The sequence below is a fragment of the Hyaena hyaena genome, unplaced genomic scaffold, assembly GCF_003009895.1.
Source record: "Hyaena hyaena isolate Hyena2069 unplaced genomic scaffold, ASM300989v1 scaffold_222, whole genome shotgun sequence".
Classification (NCBI taxonomy): Eukaryota; Metazoa; Chordata; class Mammalia; order Carnivora; family Hyaenidae; genus Hyaena; species Hyaena hyaena.
This window is the reverse complement of record NW_024080855.1, coordinates 2,126,702-2,146,478: the sequence shown is the minus strand read 5'-3', so window position 1 is coordinate 2,146,478 and position 19,777 is coordinate 2,126,702. Positions and strand designations below refer to the sequence as shown.

Here is a 19,777-nt window from a genome sequence, read left to right as displayed (position 1 = left end):
AACTTTATAGCCGTTATTGCCTGACTGTATTTTCTGTTGTTACTTCCATTTATTTATTTATATAAATCTATTTATTCATTGATTGATTAAAAAAACCCAATAATTGGGGGGAGGGGAGGATGGGCATGGAGGAGGGCACTTTGGGGATGAGCACTGAGTGTTATGTAGAAACTAATTTGACAATAAACTATTTGTAAAAAAAATAAATAAATAAAAATAAAATAAAATTTGCATACTTAAAAAAAAAAAAACCCAATAACAACAAAAGCCAGAAGAAAAAAAAACTAGAAAAATTAGTTTGCTGTATTGTTAATCTCTAAATCAGAACATGAGACTAAAATCTATAAGAGTGAATTACTAAGGAAAAGGAAAGGAAATTTTGACACACGCTACAACATGAATGAACCTTGAGGGTAACGAAGTTCAGAGCAGGCCACCCCAAATATGCCACTTTGGCATATTGATTATTTTGAGCTAAAGCAATTGAGAAGAAGCAGAGACCAGAAGAGCCCTTTGTCTTTCTGTCTAAAATCAGGTTTCTAAGTTTCCTGCCTCTCCTGTACCAGGATGAAGAGAATGATCCTGATCACTATAGATAGGAAGTTGGCACCAAGATGAGTCTGCATATGCAGGTCTTCCTGACATAGTCCTTACCTTCCATTAGTTTCCCCCATAGATTTCCTAGTCACATTCCCACAATTTATTGCCTCTAGAGGCCCAAAGCCTTTTTCCTTGGTTGAGTCACTTCACAATTTATCACCCTGTGTTAAAATGGTATATAGTCCCCTGAGTCCTACTGTTGTTTTCACTTCTTTTCTATGAAGCCTCCATGCATGTGAAAAATATTAACATCAATACAGTTTGGATGGGGGCGCCTGCGTGGCTTAGTCGGTTAAGCGTCCGACTTTCGCTTAGGTCATGATCTCGCGGTTCGTGGGTTCGAGCCCCACGTTGGGCTCTGTGCTGACTGCCAGCTCGGAGCCTGGAGCCTGTTTCAGAGTCTGTGACTCCCTCTCTCTCTGACCCTCCCCTGCTCACGCTGTCTCTCTCTCTCTCTCTCCTAGAAATAAATAAAACATTAAAAAAAAAAATACAGTTTGGATGTCTTTTCTCCTGTGAATCTGTCTTTTGTCCGTTTAATTCACAGGACCCAGAACAAACCTAACAGCGTAGAGGAAACTTTTTTTTCTCCTATAAGGACATTATGCTAAGTGAAATAAGTCAGTCATAAAGTACAAATGCTGTATGATTCCACTTATATGAAGTCCCTGGAGAGGTCTAATTCATAGGGACAGAAAGTGGAATGGTGGGGTTGCAGGGGCCAGGGGTGAGGGGAGGGAAATGGGGAGTTAGTGTTTAATGGGTAGAGAGTTTCAGTTTGGGAAGATGAAAGGAATTCTGGGGATGGATGGGGGTGACAGTTGTGCAACAATGTAAATGGACTTAATGCCACTGAACTGTGCTCTTCAAAGTGGCAAAGATGGTAATCTTTTTTAGAGACTGGGTTTGACTCAGTTACACCCTTGCCTGCCGCTCCACTCACCCCTACCCTGTGTCCACAGCAGACAGGGCTCATTCATCAGAGCAGTCTTTCCTGGAGGGCCAGGAATGCTTCTCCACGGCTCTCTCATCACCCTCTCAACTTCATCCTGTCTTTCAACACTCTTCCTGGTTAGGATTTTCCTGAATTTAGGGGGGGAATATTCTTCTTCAGCCCCCCTTATCTCCTGGTTACCACTCTATTTCTCATTTCCCATCACAAGCAAACTTGATGGAAGAGGTTTTTGGTCTGTACCCCCTCTTGCTTATTTCATTCTTTATTCTGACCCAGCATCCTCTCTCACCATTGATCTGAGCAGCAATGGCTCAGTTCACCAAGAATTCCTTGTCTTAAGAACATTATCTCTCAGTCCTTCTGTGTTACTAGACTCTCTCAGCAGTGCTGGAAATATAAACTCATCTGCCTTCATGGCTTACTCTTTCCCCTTTCCTTATGAGCTTTTGCAGTTTTCCTTGTGTCTCTCTGGCAGCATGTGCTGGACATTTTCTGCTTGCCCCCAGATCCATTTTTCCTTCTTGCTGCTGATTTTGCTCTAGGAGTCTGATCTGGATGGATTATAACTTAATCCTTTCATTGTATTGATGAAACTGTGGCCCAGAGGTGGGAAGTCACTCAGGTAACTAATGAAAAGGGCTTTTGCTTTTAGTCTAGGGATACTTACAGTTGGTTGCTGTTTCCAGAATTATCTCACTGGTATGTCACTGGGTTCCCTCACCATCTGGCTTCCCATTGGTCAGGCCACTATAAGGCACCTGCCTCTCCCTCCAGGTGAATGGCGGCTGTGACTGTTTCCTCCAGCAAAGGCCACAGCTCCTGTTCAGTAGTCTTCCCCCAACACTATGGTTATGGCCTTGTCCTCCTCTGGCCCCGTCAGACCTGGGGTTGGTACATTTCTCCCATTCTTTTTTTCTTATAAATGATTCAATTAATTTAAATTTTTAAAAAAATCCCACAGTGCAACCATTTCTTTCACTCCTATCCCTTGCCCCTGGCAAACACCAATCTGTTCTCTGTAACCGTAAGCTTGGTTTTTTAGTTACTTTGCGTTTTTTTGTTTTTCTGATTCCACATATAAGTGAGATCATATGGTATTTGTCTTTGTGTGGCTTATTTAATTTATTTTTAAATTTAAATTAAAAAAAATTTTTTTAATGTTTGTTTATGGGGTGGGGGGGAGGGGCAGAGAGAGATGGAGACACCGAATCGGAAGCAGGCTTCAGGCTCTGAGCTGTCAGTAGAGAGCTTGACATGGGGCTCAAAGCCATGAGCCATGTGATCATGATGTGAGCCAAAGTCCGATGCTTAGCTGACTGAGCCATGCAGGTGCCCCTTACATTTTTTTTTTAAGTTTATTTATTTATCTTGAGAGAGACAGACATGGCATGAGTTGGGGGGGGCAGAGAGAGAGAGAGAGAGAGAGAGGGAGAGGGAGAGAGAAAGAATCTCAAGCAGGCTTCACACTGCCAGCACAGAGCCTGATGTGGGGCTTGAACTCCCAGAACCCTGACATCATGACCTGAGCCTAAACTGAGTTGGATGCTTAACCAACTGAGCCGTCCAGGCACCCCTAACTGATTTCATTTAGCGTGCTACCCTCAGGTTCAATCTATGTTGTCACAGATGTCTGGATTTCATTTTTTATGGTAGAGTAATATTCCTCTGTGTGTGTGTGTATGTGCGCGTGCATGCACCACATCTTCATTCATTCATCCATCCATCCATTCATTCAAGTGTCCATCCATGGATACTGAAGTTGCATCCTAATCTTGGCTGTTGTGAATAATGCTGCAATACACATGGGGAAGCAGTTATCTTTTCAAGTTAGTGTTTCTTCAGATCAGTGTCCAGGAGAAGGTTGCTGGATCATATGGTGGTTTTATTTTTAATTTTTTGAGGAAACTCCATACTGTTTTCCATGGTGGCTGTTCCTATTTACATTCCAAGCAACAGTGCACCAGGGTTCCCTTTTCTTCACATCCTCACCAACACTTACTATTTCTTCTCTTTCTTGACACCAGCCACTCTAACAGGTGTGAAGTGATATCTCACTATGGTTTTGATGTACATTTCCCTGATGAGTAGTGATGTTGACACTTTTTCACAAATGTGTTGGCCATCTGGATGTCTTCTTTGGAAAAATGTCTATTCAGAGCCTCTGCCTATTTTTTAAACACATATATATTTTTTGTTTGAGTTGTATGAGTTCTTTATGTATTTGAATATTAGCCCCTTATCAATTATATGGTTTGCAAATATTTTCTCTTCTTCTATAGGTTGCATTTTTATTATGATGGTCCTTTGCTGTGCAGAGGCTTTTCAGTTCAATGTAGTCCCATTTGTTTATGTTATGGGTATTTTACCCATATGTTATACATATTTACCACAGTTAAAAAATTAGTTACCATGCCTAGATTTGAAAACTTGGTTTAGTACCTGAATGCAGGATAACCAAATCTGCCCTGGATGTGCATCCTGAAAACTCCATGAAATGACTTCTTGCTTATATGCACATGCTGACTTTGTCCCAGATTGGTAGTTATCTCTTCAGGCCTAAGGTGCTCTCTACCAGAGAGGAGGCACCTCTTCTTTCTAGTTTTCTTCACTATCATTATAGTCCATTCCAGTCAATACTGTGCAGGACCACTTATGGAATGAAGCAAGCAGAGTTGGCTCTGAGGTTTTGGGGACAAGCCAGTGCTTGGAAGAAAGAGAGGAATTTACTAGAAAGTCTGTTCTTGGGAGGAATCCCAGTCAGTGCGGCACTGGGCTTTAGATTTGTGCACTTTTAGTGGCATGAATCAAATAAGAAGTTACAGGTGAATACTGAATGCAGGGAAATGAGCCTTACCTTGTAGAACATTTGTCTACATGATCCTCTGCCAGTGATATGTGGTTAGTTCTGAAAAGTCTTCTATTGGCAACCGGAAAGGATGTGGGAGGAAAGAGAAGATGGGTGGGTGTGGGATAGGAATGAAGAGATGAACAGATGTGTGCCCATCGCCATTCCCTTGATAGTTTCATGAATGTCTAGGCCAGCTCTGTCCCATAGACCTCCCTTAATGATCGAGATGTTCATGCTAATACTGCATGTGACTACCAAGCACCTGAAATGTGGCCAATGTGACTGAGGAACTGAATGTTCAATTTTGTTTACTTTTAATCACTTTAGATTTAAATAGCCACACCTGATTAATGGCTCTCTAACTGGACAGCACAACTCAAAGTCACTTTCTGGTGTGTGATTCTTGTCCCAAGGACTCTGGAGCTTGATTTCATTCTGGGAAGGTTCAGGAATTCACATTGGTTGGGGTTAGACCTGAGGACAAATCTGGGGCTTTTAATATGGACATTGGATTCCCACAAACTATATCCAACGTGGACTTAGTATTATTCATTATTGTTTGATTAATGATTAATACTTCACTGTTTATTGAGCACATACAATAGGACAGATGCCATGTTTAAAAATGAGGATGATGTAGAGAACAAAAACAGGAATTCTTGACCTCACAGGGCTTATGGTCTGTGAGAAGACAAACATTGAACAAGTGTGAACCAAAGCATATTAGGAAAGAATACACTATCACTAGGAAGGAGTCTTTACTAGGGGGTGATGGATGTCAAACGGAGGCATGGTCATTTTGTCGTATTTTGTTTTAATGGGGACATTCCAGTCATATGGTCCCTGAACCCTGATCAAACTTTTCTAATCCTTGCCTTGCCACCTTTCTTCTCAGAAGAATCTTCTAGGTTGATCTAATGTCACACCTTAGACACAGTGGTTGAACTCATAAATATGGCAAACCCTTGTTTCACCCCCAACCCAAAAGGGTTTCAGAGGGAGAGTGGGGGAGGAGAGTTGAGGAGAGAACGAGACACGGAGTGCTGGCAGAGGTGGGGGCAGGCTTGGGCTGTGGGGCAGCATGCTGCCCTCCCCGGGAATCTCCAGGAGCGCCCAAGGCAGCTGTGGCCAGGGCTCCCTTGAGGGACGGGATTTTGTTACAGTCCCTGCCCAAGACTGGGATGAGGGCCAAGGCTGCAGCCTGAGTCAGCCTTCCAGCTCTGGCCCAGCACTGCCTTGACTGTCCCTTTGGCTGTCGATCCCTCAGCTGGGTGCAGTCAGAGAGCTGATTCAGTAAATGTCCACGGGGCACCTCCTGTACCCTTACAGCCCACGGGCCTTTGCGGTAACACTTAGGCTGCTTTGGGTCAATTCACTTCCCCTGCCTGGTTGCCTCAGAGGCACCCAACTGATCGATGCCCTAAGTTTTGGACTGCAATACTCAACTCCGGCAGCACTTGACAGTTACTTGGGGAGTTTTTGAAAGGTATACGTGCCTGGACACCCCTGCCCCCGAGCCAGTTAAATTAGAATTTTGAGCATAAAGATCTGGCCATTTTTTTTAAAGCTCCCTGGCCAGGATATTGTCCTGGAGAGCATCGAGGGGTGGAAGGAGGGTCTGGGGATCCTGCTGTGTTCCTCCCATCCTCTGGGGGACCTCCTGGCTGGTTCTCATGGAGGCAGGAACCCCGTTTCTGCAGGGAGATCCCAGTGGGGCTGCACAACCCTCTTTCCCTCACATCCCCCAGATTGAGGACCCACAACCACCTCTGGGATCTCTGTCCTCATGCGTGGAGCACTCGGAACGTGAGCTTTCCCACGGCTGGAGGTGGCCGCCTGATCACTTCCAGCTGTCACCGCTGGCCAGGAAGCCTCTTCCACACGCTGGACTTAAAACTCTGTTAGAAATGCTGTCAACCTGAACTCCCTTGCTGCAAACCGGAAACCCTACAGCAAGCCCGATTAAGCGGAGGGTGGGAGCAGGGAATGTGCGTGGAGCTGGAGAGGAAGGCAGGAACTCCAGGGAACTTTCCTAAGTTATGAGCTGGTGCCAAAATAATAACTGCCTTTAAAGAAAATAATGAGGTGTGTTGGAAAGGCAGGCACTTTCTTACACTCGGCTCCACAGTTGGGGCCGAGGCCTCCGGGTGTGGAGCGAGTTGCAGCCTCAGGTTTTGCTCTCCTGGTTCCCGTGCAGCCGCGTCCAAAAGGGTTTGCTATGGGCTGTCATCTGCTGGCACGTGTACAAAACCCGAGAGCAAACACATTTTCACATTCAGTCTTAAATGCTCAGAGGAACAAAGTTTTTCTGAGATTACACATTTTTGCAGCATTATGCTATACTTGAGCATGCAAAACAATGAAGTGGAATTTTCTTTTTTTTCCTTTTTTTTTTTGTATATGTGCTGCTGAAGCAAGCACTCTTTCTTCTTCTCTTTTTTTTTTTTAAATAGTTTCTAGGAGGACCACACAGGGAATTCTTTTGGTAGGTTGGGTGCAAGGGGGCTGGAGGTTGATGTGAACTGTGTCACATGTTCAGACAAGTGTTTGCTGAATGGGGATGGTGGCTGTCCTTTGACCCTGCTTACAGGGCCTTCTGGAACATCTCTGGGTGGGTGGAGTTCTTCAAATTTAAGCCAGTTGCTGGAGTCTCTGGCTTCTGTGTGCTGGGAGAACCGTCTGGGGTACAGAGCGAACACTTTGGTTTAAATCCCAGCCCTGGCCCTTCCCGACCTTTGGAACTTGGACAGGTCACTTAACCTCTGTGAGCCTCTGTTTTCCCATTTGTGAAAAGGGGAAACTCTATAAATAGTTGGGCCTTGATGGGGGGTATGGTGGCAAAAAGAGGGAATGAAGATCCTAGAAGGGAGGTCATGTCCCCACCCCCTTTCTGTTTCATTCATTTGTCTTTGTCTTCTGTTTTGAAAAAGTTTCCCTCTGGGGCTTCTCAAAATCTGTGTCCCCAGGCCCCACCACAGGCCAAGTAAATCAGAATCTCTGAGGGTAAGAGCCAGGTATCTGCAGTTTTTCACTCTTCCCTGGTGATTTTGACACTCAGCTAAGGTTTTGAGCCACTGCCCTAGAAGGGCCAGTGAACCAGGGACAGAGACACGTGTTGGGACACTAACGTTTGGGTCAGCACTGTCCCCAGGGCCCTCGGGAAATTCCAGAGGATCACCTTGGATCCTGGTGATGGGAGAGCTCCTTACACCTGAGATTTTAGGTGTCATGGTTTTGACCCTCAGGAAGGATGCCAAAAGCCCATTACATTTACTAGTTTGCAATTTTCTTGGGAATTTGACTTTGAACTCCACTCTCAGCAAGGCTGGTGCCTGAGGTGGAGTCACCTGGCTGGCATCAGGCCCCATGGACCCCCCCAGCCCCGATTGGCCCCCTGGGCAGCACACAGCCCTGGGGATGTGACAGAGAGCTGATTCCTTTCTGGGAATTGGCCCCCAAGGAGAAGGGCAGCTGCTAGTGCTGGTGTTCACAATGAAGAGAAAGTAAGGACATTTTAGAGAGCCGTGCTTCCAAGCTGGAAGGAGAAGTTGGAATAAGTTAAGGAGTGGCCTGCATCTGTGCTGTGAGCAGGGGCACCTGGGGCTGTTGGACCCTTGCATCCATCCTGAGTGTACGGGGGCTGCTGGGTTGCCACTCCCTGGCCAGGCCCAGCGCTGGGTCTGGAGGCCTTTACAGCTATCACAAGAATCTTGGTGTGATATGCATGTGCGTGGGGGATCGTGCACTTAAAAAGGGATCTTTATTTCTGTGATTAGCTCTGTGACTCAGGGCATTTTTTAAAAAAAGGTGTGAACACAACTAGCATGAGGTGCCCTCTCTGAAGGCTCATAGCCTGCTGCCTTTGCAGGAAAGGAGGTGCCAAGATGAATGCACAAATGCCATGGAGACAAAGGTGTCAAGGAGGTTTCTTTAAAATACAAAACAAATGGGGCACCTGGGTGGTTCAGTCGGTTGAGCGTCCGACTTTGGTTCAAGTCATGATTTCATGGCTCCTGTGTTCAAGCTCTGCTTTGGGCTCTATGCTGACAGCTCAGAGCCTGGAGCCTGCTTCGAATTCTGTGTCTCCTTCTCTCTCTGGCCCCCCCGCCCCCAACTCAGGCTGTCTCTCTTTCTCTCTTTCAAAAATAAACATTTAAAAAATAAATAAAATACAAAAAATGACCTTGAGTTACCCAGAAAAAAGATCTCCACAAAGCATTGAATTGTAAAACAAAAATTTGTGTGTGAAACAAAAGCTCAGTTTTAGGAATTTTGGGGCCAGGCTTTTGTAGGTGGTCTTTCTGGCCTTTAGTGGGAGGGGAGTTGGGTGCAGGTGGGTTGAAGAGATGGAAGAAGAAGGTCAGTCTGATTCTGGCTGAAGCCCAGGGCATCAGGGCTGGACTGAAGAGACCAGTCGTCCCCTCTGGGTCATCTTCGAGAGTGCAGGCAGGGCCCTCAGTGACCTTGATCCTCTTCATTTGGTACAAGTCAGGGCGGGCCAGGGGCACTGGCAATAGCCAGTAAAGAGAGATGCCACCCTTTTCTTCGGCAGGTATCGTGTGAACTTCAGACCCAGATATGTCACCAAGTACAAGACGGTGACTCAGTTGGAATGGAGGTGCTGCCCTGGCTTTAGAGGGGGAGACTGCCAGGAAGGTCCAAGGGACCCTGTGAAGACTCCCCGCCCCACACCTGCTCGGCCTCGAAGCAGCCTGAAGAAAGCCACAGGTAACTTCTTTGTGCTTCCTCGTGCGCAGCCACCTCTTATCTTTCCACTGCTCCTGCAGACCATAGGATTTATGATTTACAGTGTTGAGCTCTTCAGGGTCTTCCAGTAACACACATGTATGCCTGCAGTAGACACATGTGGCACACAAATTTATGTGCAGAAGCAGTAGCAATCAGAATACAGATTTATTATTTTTTTTGCAAGTAAATTGCTTTGTTAGGGCCGGTTTGTGAAAGCACAGGATTTCGCCATCAGTGTAAGGGAAGCTGATGTTTTCAGACTGGGGTAGCATGGGCACAGATGTGGAGAGATTCAGATGTAGTGATGCTTTGTTTTTACTTTTCATCTACAAGATCCCATAGATCTGAATTTGAAGGAACTAAATGGTTATTTTAAAAATAGGTGAATCAGGGGTACCTGGGTGGCTCAGCTGGTTAAACCTCTGACTTCGGGTCAGGTCATGGTCCTGTGGTTCATGGGTTTTGGGTTTGAGCCCCGTGTTGGGCTCTGTGCTGACTGCTCAGAGCCTGGAACCTGCTTCAGATTCTGTGTCTCCCTCTCTCTCTGTCCCTCCCCAACTCACACTCTTTCTCTCTCTCTCAAAAATAAACGTTAAAAAAAAATAGGTGTATCAGCATCATCCTCATTCTGTTTGGACGAGATATTTGCAAAGCTAAGCCCCAAGTTTGAGGTATCCAGTGAAGTTGTTCTTAAATTTGTTTGTGAATTTTTTTGGTAGTAGCACAAATTCAGTGAATAAGAAAGCAATGATAATTTTCACCTTTGCTTTTAATTATAACATTAAGAGGATGACTTTTTTGGCTAAAAAATTTTCTATCCTTTTATTCTACATCACTTTATCTTACCCCCTTTTTTATGTTGAGTGAGAATAAATGTAACATAGATTTTCTCAAGAATTCGAAGCTTAAGTCATCTTTAAATGATTATATTTTTCCATGAAGTATTGTCAATTTTGAATCTTTTTTTTTTTTAATTTTTTAATGTTTTATTTATTTCTAGGAGAGAGACAGCGTGAGCAGGGGAGGGTCAGAGAGAGAGGGAGTCACAGACTCTGAAATAGGCTCCAGGCTCCGAGCTGGCAGTCAGCACAGAGCCTGACGCGGGGCTCGAACCCATGAACCGCGAGATCATGACCTAAGCGAAAGTCGACGCTTAGCCGACTAAGCCACCCAGGCGCCCCCGTCAATTTTGAATCTTATAGTGTTTCTCCATATTGTCTGTAAAATAGATTTTAAAATAATTTGTAGACAGAATTAATATATATCAACTATAGAATGTTTATAAAGTATAGGGAGATATTGAGTTACACATAATCTCACCACCATATGATAACTACTGCTAACATTTTGTTATCACACATTACTCTCCTTCCGATATCCTATACTGTTAAGAAAAATTTATTTATTCATCCCACAGATGTTTATTGAGCTTATATATCTGGTAGGCTCTGTACTAGATACTTGGGAAAAGTGAAAAACAAAGCAGACAGTCCCTGAACTCATGAAAAGCAAACATCAGGCATGTAATTATAATACGTCCTGATAGATACTATGATGAGTTCACATGAAGAGGGTTTGTTGGATCATAATAGTTTACTTTTGTTTTTTTTTTATTTTATAAAAGTTTAAACCTGTATGTAGTTTTTTGAGTTGAATAGTTTTAAAGGACTATTAGGAAAGCAGTGACCACCCCTTCTCCCCCTCTATCCCTTCCCAGAGGTAATTACTTTAAACTCTTTAGCTGGTCTTTTGGAATTTACCTCTATATCTATTTTTTAAGTTTATTTTATTTTATTTTATTTTGAGAGACAGAGACAGAGACAGAGAGAGAGAGAGAGAGAGAGAGAGAGAGAAGGAGGGAGGGAGAGAACAAGAGCTGGGGAGGGTCAGAGAGAGGGAGAGAGAGAATCCTAAGCAGGCCCTGCACTGCCAGCACAGAGCCTGAGGCAGGGCTCAAACCCGCAAACTGTGAGATCATGACCTGAGCCAAGATCAAGAGTCAGGTGCTTAACCTACTGAGCCACCTAGGCTCCCCAACCTCCATCTATTGAAGGTGAAAATATGACTCCTTTTTATCTGCTTTCTAGCACATGGCTCCTATACCTTCATTCTTTCCATACAGTTGATACCAAGTTTTTAATTTATTTAATACTTATTATTTACACTGTAGTAACTATGTAGATAATGTTTACAGCTGAGCCATGTAGTATGCTATGAATCTGTTGCCTTTCCTATACAGCTTTTTGGTTTCTTGAGAGTTAGTGATTGTTTTAAATTTTCCTTTGCTTGGTTTTTTATGGCTTTGTCCCAATTTTAACTCAAACTCTCCTCAGGGTGATTATTTAGATCTTATTATGTTCAGACACATCAGTTTCACCTTCCTGAAAGCAATCTCTTCTAGATATTTTTCAACTGCCCCACCAGGGCTGGTCATCCTCTTTTCCTTGTTCACAGCTGCCAGCCAGTGATCTTATTTGTTTCTCTCCCACTGATTCCCTGTTTCCTGTACTCCCTGATTGTTCTCAACATACTCCCTTGTTTTGGCAGAGCACATTCTCCAGTAGATTTATGAGAAGATTGTATGGAAGATACATTTTCTAATATTTTATAGTCTGAAAATATTTTTATTCTACTTTATTAAAAATTTTTAAAAAATATTTTATTTATTTCTGAGAGAGAGAGAGAGACAGACAGACAGACAGCATGAGCATGGGAGGGTCAGAGACAGAGGGAGATACAGAATCTGAAACAGGCTCCAGGCTCTAAGCTAGCTGTCAGCACAGAGCCTGACACGGGGCTTGAACTCACAAACCATGAGACCATGACCTGAGCCGAAGTCGGACACTTAACCAACTGAGCCACCCAGGCGCCCCTATTCTACTTTAGAATTCTAGATTGGAAATAATTTTCCTTTAGAATTTTGAAAGCATCACTCACTTTTCTTCTGGCTTCCAATGCAGCTGTTAAAATGTCCAAAACCATTCTGATTCCTAATTTTTATATGTGATGTGGTTCTGTTTTTTGTTTTGTTTTGCCATTTTAGTAGGATTTCAGAAGGGAATGAAAGGAAATGCTTATCCTTAATCTGCTATCATTGTAAAGAACATACAATTTTAGGACTAATTTTTACGCTTAATCTATAATGAACAGCCATTCATTAAATATTTTCCAATATCATTTTGATGGTGAGATTGTGATTATTTGAACACAGTCCCCTACTGTTGGTCACTTAGGTTTTTTGTATTTTTTTATAGATAATATTTGAATAAGCATTTTTTCCTGTCAATATTTTGGATTCATCTCTGATTATTTACTTGAATAAACTTCTAGAAGTGTAATTGTTGGGGCAAAGGGATTCTGAGGTTTTTGATACATATTGCCAAGTTATCCTTCCAAAAAGTTGTAGCAATTTCCACAGTCACCAGGAGTATGTAAAAGAAGTATTTCCTCACATGCTCATCTCCCCTTTTCTCCTGCCCTTTGCTTTTATTTCCTTTGCTCAGAAAGGCATTTCATATGCAAGTAATTCAACAACTTGTTTTTTCTTCCTACTGTCTTAAGGTAGAATACATTTTTCAGTGTGGAAATAAGGTGCTCTTCGTAGTTCTCTGGTTGGGAGTTTGGCCATCTGACTTACAGTCTTGATTTACTGCGAAGCTGATTTTAATGAATAATAGCTGTTGTTATGGTTGTGTGCAAAATTTAGGGGAGGAAAAACAATGTTAAACTCAAATTTCTACAGCACTCTACATTTACTTCTAGTGTTTGTTCAGTGTGCCTTAATGCATTTTATTTCATTGCAGTCTCTATGTTGTGTTTGATTTTTTCCACCCTTCATGACAGTCTCCATATCGTCTCCAGGGTTGTCATTGTTAACCCCTTTCTTGTATTCCTTGTAGCCTACTATGTGTTCAGGGGTGTGGTTTGCGTCCCAGCTACTACCGCCTCAGGTTTCAATAATTTTCTTTTTGGTTAATTCATCTGTCTCTGTATCTATCACTTTATTTTCATTTTAGGACTCATCACAATCATCCTTATTAACTGTTTTCTTTCTTTTAGACTATTTCCTTGGAAGTATATATCTCAGAGTAGGATTATCAAAAATTCAATGTTCATAGTCTTTGATTTAGTGAACCTTAGTGTATATGACCATGTGGCTTTATTGTTAGATGCCAGTAGAGTCACTGCTCTATCTCTCTTGAGCTTTTAGTTTCCCCAACTGCATAACAGTGCTAAACAATGTTTATGAGACTCTTTTAGCATAGCGATGCTAACAGAAGTAAAATAACATTTAGGAGTTGCTTGGAGGATAACTTACTGCTTATATGATATCATACCACCCAATAGCTAATGGGTGGATATCACTAAAGTGGCTTCTTGTGGTTTTACAGTATGTAGTCAACCATTGGGGTGTGGCTGCAGCTCACTAATGTGAGAATGATGTGTTCCTATGACAAAGTAGATTAAGAATATTTCCCTTTAGGGGCATGTGGGTGGCTCAGTTGGTTGAGGACCCAACCCTTGTTGGGGTCCACACTGATGGTGTGGGGCCTGCTTAGGATTCTCTTTCCCTCTCTCTGCCCCTCCCCACCATGCTTTCTCTCTCTCTGAAAAGTAAATAAATAAACTTAAAAAAAATTTCCCTTTGGAGTGAAAGAGACCATTGACTACCTATTATTTACCATGTGCTATATATTCTCTTAACAACCTTAGGAGGGAAGATAGTACCTCTGCTTCATAGATGAGGGGATTGTCGTTTACAGAAGTTCATTAACTTGTTCAAGGGCAGACAGTAAACAACAGAGCCAGAATGCAAAGGAAGGGCTATTTGACTCAAAGGTCATAGTCTTTTTTCCTCTACCACAATAATTGCCTGTGGTGAGAAGGGATCTATAAGTGAAGGTTTAAGTGCATTCCTTAAGTACCCTGTTTATTGTCTTTGCAGAAAATGGGAAATGGTAGAACATGTTAAGTCATGTCCAACTCTTTCTATGTTACAGATAATGAACCAAGCCAAGTCTCAGAGCCCAGGAAGACTTTGTCACCAACTCGTGCCACAGAACCAAGTCAAGTCATAGATCCAAAACGGGGACCGCAAGAACTTCAGGAAAAGAAAATCCAGGTGCTTGAGGAGAAGGTTCTCCGACTCACAAGAACAGTTCTTGATCTCCAGTCTTCAATTGCTGGAGTGAATGAAAACCTCAAACATGCCATTCAGGACGATGCCAGCAAAATGCTGGCATCATGGCTCAGTAACCTGCATCCCCAGCCAGTGCCTGACAGTGCCATTGGTGCAGACACAGAAACTGTCCAGCTTCCTGATGTCCTCAACAATAAGGAATCTGGCATGAAGGACATCAAGTCCGAACTGGCCGAGGTCAAGGATGCTCTGAAGACCAAGAGTGACAAGCTGGAAGAGCTGGATGGGAAAGTGAAGGGGTATGAAGGACAGCTCAAACAGCTCCAGGAGGCTGCCCAGGGCCCTACAGTGACCATGACGACCAATGAACTCTACCAAGCCTATGTTGATAGTAAGATTGATGCCCTAAGAGAGGAGCTCATGGAGGGAATGGACAGAAAGCTGGCTGATCTGAAGAACTCATGCGAGTACAAGCTGATTGGTCTCCAACAGCAGTGTGATGATTATGGGAGCAGCTACCTAGGAGTGATTGAGCTTATAGGAGAGAAGGAAACAAACCTGAGAAAGGAAATAAATGATCTTCGAGCCCGGGTACACGATCCTTCAGCTCGGTCCAACTGCTGTAATAGTGAAAAGAATGGTGACTTTGGGCAACAGATCAAGATGTTAGACCAGAAAATTGAAAGAGTTGCCGAAGCCACCAGAATGCTGAATGCACGCCTAGACAACGAGTTTGACCGCCTTGTAGTCCCAGAGCCAGATGTGGACTTTGATGCACGATGGAATGAACTAGATGCGAGAATCAATGTGACAGAAAGGAACGCAGAAGAACATTGCTTCTACATTGAAGAAACCCTTCGGGGGACCATTAATGGCGAGGTAGATGACTTGAAGCAACTTCTTAATCAGAAAATCCAGTCTTTGGAAGAGCGCCTGGGGAGTGTTCTCCTGGAGGTGGCCAACAGCACTGATGCAGAACTCACACCCGCAGCCTCAGCCCTGCCAGGTGTGTCAGGGGCTGGGAGCAAACAGGTAATGATAGAGTTAAACCACCTAAAGAACAAAGTTCAAGTTGTTGAGGATATTTGTCTGCAGAACTTTCAGAGAGAGCCTCATGGGATAGAAGATACTTTGCCAAATGGAGAAGACCACATAATGGGTGATAGTTTGAACCTTTTGAAATCTCTGAATGACACAATGCATAGGAAGTTTCAAGAAGCTGAACGTAACATCCAGAAGCTTCAACAGGATTTTAGTTTTCTTTATTCTCAACTAAACCATACAGAAGATGATGTGAATCATCTCCAGAAGGAGCTGAGCAGTTGTAGAGAAGGTAAAAATGCTGCAGTAGGGGGATTCTCTAAGGGGAGTGAGCAGGAAAGGACGATGGAGCCCCTCCCATCTCCCCAGGACCCCATGGCTCATTGCTGCAACCGCCTGGAGGAGAGGTGGCAGCGGCTGCAGAACCAGGTCCTCTCTGAGCTGAACACTTGTAAGGAGAGCACGCACGGGGTCCAGAGGGACGTCTCTGTGGTTGAGAGCAGGGTGTCTCATATGGAGAAAGCCTGCAGCAAGCTGGACTCCATCTCCGGAAGTCTTCAGAGGATCAAGGAAGGGCTCAACAAGCATGTCAACAGCCTCTGGAGTTGTGTCAGACAGATGAATGGGACACTCCGGTCACATTCCAGAGACATATCTGGCCTGAAGAATTCAGTCCAGCAGTTCTATAGCCATGTTTTCCAGATTTCTACTGACTTGCAAGATCTGATCAAATTTCAGCCATCAGCAAGTAAGTTGCCCTTTACAATCCCATTTCTTGTATTTGTTTGCAATATGCATTATGCTAGATTTTGGATGGTCTGTGGAATTAACTACCTCAGTGCTACCCAAAGTGTGGTTCATAGATTGGTGCCAGATTGTGAATCACTGGTGCTGAGTGGCAATGAGATAAAAACCAACATTGAGAGTAAGTAGTTGGAAACTTTTATTTAAAACAATCTGACATCATGCAGGATTCAGACGCACCATCTGTGCATTTTACAAAAGTTATCAGTCCATAGCAAATTGAAAACTGCTCCTTTGCCACAGAGGAAGATGGCAAAATGTGGATCTATATATACTGTCATGTTGGGGAGCTTAGAGTTGGGGTCAGATTTTTGTCATAACAACTTGCGGCAGTGGATACTTAGGGAGACTCCCGTATGCGTATTTGTTCACTTCTCTATAAGCAGCACTTTTTTGCGGATGTCATTGTAATCTTTGTCATCATCATCTTTGGGCCATCTCCTGTCCTCTGAAATCTAAGGCCTAGATGATGGCAGGTAGAATACTGTCATATTCCTTTCCAAAGACCATGGACAAAAAGCATTTTAGGGGCAGTAACTGTTTGAAGCTGCATAGTGCTTCCAGCAAGAAAGCACATCAGTTGTGCTTAGGGCAACACTTGCTGCACATTAGACACTCAGCAAATGTTTGTTGAATGAATGAATGAATGGTTCCTTAATAACATGAAACAATATACTCAACAAAGTTAACTTCTTTGTTCCTTGAGCATTCAGCACATCATCTCTGAAGGACAGAGCTTCTCTGATACCTGGATTCCTTCATGTAGGTAGCCTCGATAATGAGACAGCCTTTTCTAGTTGGAGGCAGGGAGGGAAAGTGAGTTCACGCTTACTGAGTGCTCTCTGGGTACCAGCACTGAGCTAGTTCCCTCAGGGCCATGTCATAGAGCCCCACAACAACCTCTGCTTTCCCAGAGGGAAGTGTACTCAGGGGAACATAGCTGGAAGTGGCAGAGCCAGGATGAGAACCCCAGGTGGGCTGCATCCAAGAATTGTCTTCCAGTCCAGCACCCATCTCCTTTGTGTGTCCCGGAGTTGAATGCAGACTTACTGGTTCCAAAAGGACTTGTTCAGGGCCAGCTATATGCCCAGAAGGACCCTACTTCCTGACCTTCCCTCTCCCTGTTTTCTCCTGTCTTCCCCTTTGGGCTTTTGTCACCTTTTCCACCTTGCTCAGCAACATTGACAACGACCCCCGCACGTTGAGCTGAGATTTCATGGCCTGCAGTGAGCCTATGGGATTTCATGTCCAAGCTGAGTCATAAAACCCAAGGAGCAGAGGGCTGGAGCATGAGAGACAGGTGAGCACTGCCCTGGCTGAGGAGAGTCACGGTCAGGTCCCCAGGAAGCTGGAGGGTCCAAAGTAGTCAGGTGGGAAAATGCTTCAGATGTTCTCAGAGAAAAGGAGGTCCCCAGGCCAGCCAGGACCAGGAAGCTGGCTTCCACCCCAGTGCTGGGCCCACGACCCCACACTATTTATAATCCTCCCCTCCTCCCAGGCCCACACAGCTCCTGTATCTCTGGAATGTTGAGTAAAGGTCACAACACTGTGTGTGTTCATAGAATGATTGTCCCTTGTGGTGACAGTGCTGACTGGACTGTGTTTTATAATAACAGATTGAGTCAGATATTTCCAGTCGGTTTGCACCTCCCAGGCAGTATGGGAAGCTGTGTTAACTCTTTCACACTTGTCTGTTGAAGTAGCAGTTGAAGGTGAATGTCTTTAAAGGGAATGTAGCTTCTAAAAGGTTACCCTTTTGGAATGAATTCATTGCTGTGAATGTAGAATGTGTGGCCTTTCAAGAATCCCATTGATTGAAAAGAGCCAAAAATAAACAAGCAGAGCCTTCTCTGTCCTTGTACAGCATCGAGGTCTAGGAGGTCTGCCGCCTGAGAAGCAGAGATCTCAGCGTAAATCTGGAGTTAAGGTCACAGTGAAAGTCACACATTGACCAATTAAAAGTCAACAGAGCATTTATTGAGCACTTGCTGTGTGTAGTGCTCTGTGAGAGGCATGGAGATGAATAAGTAGCATGATCCCTACCCTCAAGGCAACTTCCATCACAGTGGTAAAGACACACAGGTCTGCAAAGAGAATGAATGCAATAGTATGTAAAGGTCCAGCGAGTGGTATCAGGATTTGTTCTTTTAGTTCATAAGGTCTTACTGAGCCCCTATTATGTGGTAGTCAATGAGCTATGTGTGTGGATTATGTGGATGACAATGCATGTGACAGTGACAGTCTGGAGGCAAACAAGCTGACAAAGGGATGGTCATGGCAATGGAGTGTGCATAGGCATACTGGGTGTGTGGAGAAGCACTTATGGCTGCTCTGGAGGTCAGGGAGGGCTCCTTAGAGGAGACAGCCCCTCAGCTAAGCCTTCAGGGTTGAGGAAATTGAAAATTCAGAGGCTGGAGGGGTAAAGAGGGAGGTGGAGTGACAAGGGAAACTTCAGGAAGGAGGTGTTACTGGAGCTAACAATTGAGGGGTGGCCCAGAATAATTGAGGGGTGGCCCAGAAAAGCAGGAGGGTTGGCGTGAATGGGTCAGTTATCTGTTGCCATGTAACAATCTGCCCCAAATCTTGGTGGCTTAAAGCCACAAAGATGTATCATTTTCCATTATTCTGTGCGTCAGGAACCTAGCTTGGTGTGGCGGTTCTTCTGCTCCATTTGGCATCAGCCTGAGTCACTCACTTGGCTGTAATCAGCTGGCAGTTGGGCCTGGCTGGGCTGGAAGGTCAAGAAGGCTGCAGTCACATGTCTGGCCCCTCGGGCTTCCTCCATGTGGCCATTCTCTGTCTTTCTCTCTCTCCATGTGGCTGACTTGGGCTTCTTCACAGCACAGTGGTCTCAGGGTACTCACACTACATGGTGACCGGCTCATAAGGGAAACCAGAAACTGCTGGGCCCCTTCCGGGCTGGACTACGAGCTGGCATGGCATCCCTTCTGCCACATTCTGTTGGTCAGAGCAAGTCAGCTCTGGAAGGGGGATGTGGCTTGTATCTGGTGGGAGGGAAGGAATATTAATGACAGTTATCATATCTCCCTTGGTAAAAAAAAAAAAAAAAGGCCCAGGAAAGAGGATGCATAATGTAGGATTGAACCAGTGACCAGATTGCTGTACCAGGGCTGCAAACTCCGGTGTTTCTCCTCAGTGCACTACCCTGTTCTCAGATGCTGTTCTTTTCTTTAGAAGCATCCTGAAGGGGACCTGAATTATGCAGGAGGCAGCAGTGTGGGAGCAGAAGGGGCTTCAGCTGATGCACAAATAGATCCAAGTCTATTTTGTCTCCCTCCTGTTGTGAAAATGTTCTTCCCTGGACTTTAAAAAAGATTCTCTCTGTCTCACTCTTAATATCTTACAGCTTCTTTATTCATATAACATATTTTTAATATTCATCCATGGTATAGATACAGTTAATTCATTTCAACAGGTCATATTATCTCATTCCATTGATAAGCCCCGTTTTATTTATTTACTCCCTTCTGTTGGGAAGTTGTTTCTAGGTTTTGCTCAGACTGTGTTGCAACCAACATCCACATATCTGTCTGTGTGTACAAGACTGAGAATTTTTAAAAATGTTTTATTTATTTCTGAGAGAGAGAGAGAGAGAGAGAGAGAGAGAGAGACAGCATGA

General features: G+C 44.1%; 1 protein-coding gene across 1 annotated transcript in view; it reads left to right on the top strand.

The window, feature by feature from the left end:
• EMILIN2 (elastin microfibril interfacer 2) overlaps window positions 1-19,777 on the top strand; it is a 56,191-nt gene that overhangs the window by 17,322 nt on the left and 19,092 nt on the right. Inside the window, exons 3-4 of the mRNA XM_039243200.1 lie at window positions 8,956-9,131; window positions 14,153-16,081. Coding sequence (XP_039099131.1) covers window positions 8,956-9,131; window positions 14,153-16,081 — 2,105 coding nt within the window. The remainder of the gene's footprint in view (window positions 1-8,955; window positions 9,132-14,152; window positions 16,082-19,777) is intronic.